Here is a 2648-nt window from a genome sequence, read left to right as displayed (position 1 = left end):
CCCACGGGGACAGCGGGGGACGTGGCCCCCCTCGCCCGCTGGCACCCCGAGAGCCCCTGGGGGTCCAAGGGGGTGGGGGGGGCACATCCTGCACCCCCAGGTTATTGCTGGTCAGGTCCCGTCCTGCTCCGGCGACCAAGCGGAGGGGGAAGAAGCCCAAGAAATGAAATCCCGCTGCGAAGCCCCGGGGGCGAGCTCGTCGTCACCCGGACGGTGACACCGGTGGCACCGAGATGGTGGCATCGCCCCCGGCCCGTGGGTGTGGGGAAAAGGGGGGGCGGATGGTCGGGGGTGGGGGGGCGCAGGCACCCGGTCGAAAGGCAAAGTCTGGATAAGGCGAAAAAAAATCCCAACTAAAGAACAGCGACTGCCCCCAAACCGGGCGCTTTGCCACCCAAAACTGGCGTGCCGGTGGCCCTCGGGTGCCGGTGGCCGGGTGCTGGCCCCTGGGGGGGGGGCTGCAAGGATGAGCTTGGGGACAGGGGACACTGTCATAGGGCTGTGCTCTCCGATTCCTCCTCTTCCTCCTGCCGGGTGGCCGGGCCCGGCCCCGAGAGTCTCTGCGCTGGCTCCGGAGGGTCCCGGCACGAGGTGGCATCTGGGGGGACGTGGAGGGAGGGGACCTCAAAACGGAGCAGACCTGCGGGAGGGCAGAGTCAGGGGGACGCCGCGGTGGCAAGGACACCTCTTGCTGGGGTCAGGACACCTCTTGCCGGGGTTGGTGCCGTGTTAGTGCCACCACCATGGATGTCATCATGGGTCCCTGCTCCGTGCCACGCTACCCCACCTCAGGTGACACCAGCCCCCATGTCCCCACTGTCCCCCACGACGTGCTGCTCTCCTCCCACCGAGCGCAGGTGACACTGCTGTCCCCTCTCCCAAGGGACTCGCAGGGTGAGGGGAAGTGACAGAGGGTGACCCACAGCCCTCGGCAGGCGGTGTCACCACTGTCCCATGAGGAGAGTGGAGCAACCCACCCCCAGGTGTAGGGACACCGGGTGGGGGGACACCAAAAACCCCAGGGACAGGGAGGTCAGGGCAGCAGGAACAGCAGCACAGGCTTGTGGTGCTTCCCGGGGATGATGCCACCTTCCTGGGGACACTGCCACTATGCTGGGGACATCACCACCTTCCTGGTGATGCTGCCACCTTCCCAGTGACAGTTCCACCTGTCCGAGGACATTGTCGCCTTCCTGGGGACTCTGCCACCTTCCCAGGTACATCACCACCTTCTCTGAGATGCTACCACCTTCTTGAGTACACTGCCACCTTTCCAGGGACATTGTCACGTCCTTGGGGACACTGTCACCTTCTTGCGCACATCATTGCCTTCCCAGGGACATTGCCACCTCGAGGACATCACCACCTCCCTGGGGACATCATCACCTTCCCAGGGACATTGCCACCTTCTCGAAGACATCACCACTTCCCAGGGGACATCATCACCTTCCCAGGGACACTGCCACCTTCCTGGAGACATCATCTGAGGATGTCCACCTTGACGGGGACACTGCCACCTTCCTGTGGACATCACCACCTTCCTGAGGATGCTGCCACCCTCCCAGTGACACTTCCCAAGGATGTTGCCACCTCCATGAGTCCGTCACCACCTTCCTGGGGACAGTTCCACTGTGTCAAGGGCATTGTCACCTTCCTGGGGACATCAATGCCTTCTGAGGGATGTTGCCCCCTTCCCAAGTACATCATCACCTTCCAGGGACACTGCCACCTTCCCTGTGATGCTGCCACCTTCCCAGGGACATTGACACCTTCTCAAGGACATCACCACCTCCCAGGGGACATCATCACCTTCCCAGGGACACTGCCACCTTCCTGGGGACATCATCTGAGGATGACCACCTTGACAGGCACACTGCCACCTTCCTGGGGACATTACCACCTTCCTGAGGATGCTGCCACCTTCATGAGTCCATCACCACCTTCCCAGGGACAGTTCCACCTTGTCAAGGACATTGTCACCTTCCTGGGACCATCACCGCCTTCCCAGGGACACTGCCACCTTCCTGGGAACATCACCACTCCCTGGGGACATCATCACCTTCCCAGGGACACTGCCACCTTCCTGGGGACATCACCACTCCCTGGGGACATCATCACCTTCCCAGGGACACTTCCACCTTCCTGGGGACATCACCACCTTCCCAGGGACACTGCCACCTTCCTGGGGACATCACCACTCCCTGGGGACATCACCACCTTCCCAGGGACACTTCCACCTTCCTGGGGACATCACCACCTTCCCAGGGACATCACCACCTTCCCAGGGACACTGCCACCTTCCTGGGGACATCACCACCTTCCCAGGGACCCTGCCACCTTCCTGGGGACATCACCACTCCCTGGGGACACCATCACCTTCCCAGGGACATCTCCACCTTCCTGGGGACATCACCACCTTCCCAGGGACACTGCCACCTTCTTGAGGACATCACCCCTCCCTGGGGACATCACCACCTTCTTGAGGACATCACCATCTTCCTGAAGATGCTGCCACCTCCCCAGTGACACTTCCCAGGGATGTTGCCACCTTTACGAGTCCATCACCACCTTCCCGGGGCCACCACCACCGCACCCTGGGACACAGCCACCTGCCCCCCCCGTCCCGTCCCCCCCCGTTGTGTCCCTGT

At 62.6% G+C, this 2648-nt stretch overlaps 1 protein-coding gene across 1 annotated transcript in view; it reads right to left on the bottom strand.

Moving 5' to 3' along the window:
* Positions 1 to 6: 6 nt before the first annotated feature.
* ARHGAP44 (Rho GTPase activating protein 44) overlaps positions 7 to 2648 on the bottom strand; it is a 53105-nt gene continuing 50463 nt past the window's right edge. Inside the window, exon 19 of the mRNA XM_014960115.1 lies at positions 7 to 640. Coding sequence (XP_014815601.1) covers positions 625 to 640 — 16 coding nt within the window. The 3' untranslated portion in view covers positions 7 to 624. The remainder of the gene's footprint in view (positions 641 to 2648) is intronic.

Source organism: Calidris pugnax, unplaced genomic scaffold (genome assembly GCF_001431845.1).
Source record: "Calidris pugnax isolate Ruff unplaced genomic scaffold, ASM143184v1 scaffold463, whole genome shotgun sequence".
NCBI classification, from domain to species: Eukaryota; Metazoa; Chordata; class Aves; order Charadriiformes; family Scolopacidae; genus Calidris; species Calidris pugnax.
Note: the sequence above shows the minus strand (reverse complement) of the source record. Positions and strands in the feature narration are given on the sequence as shown.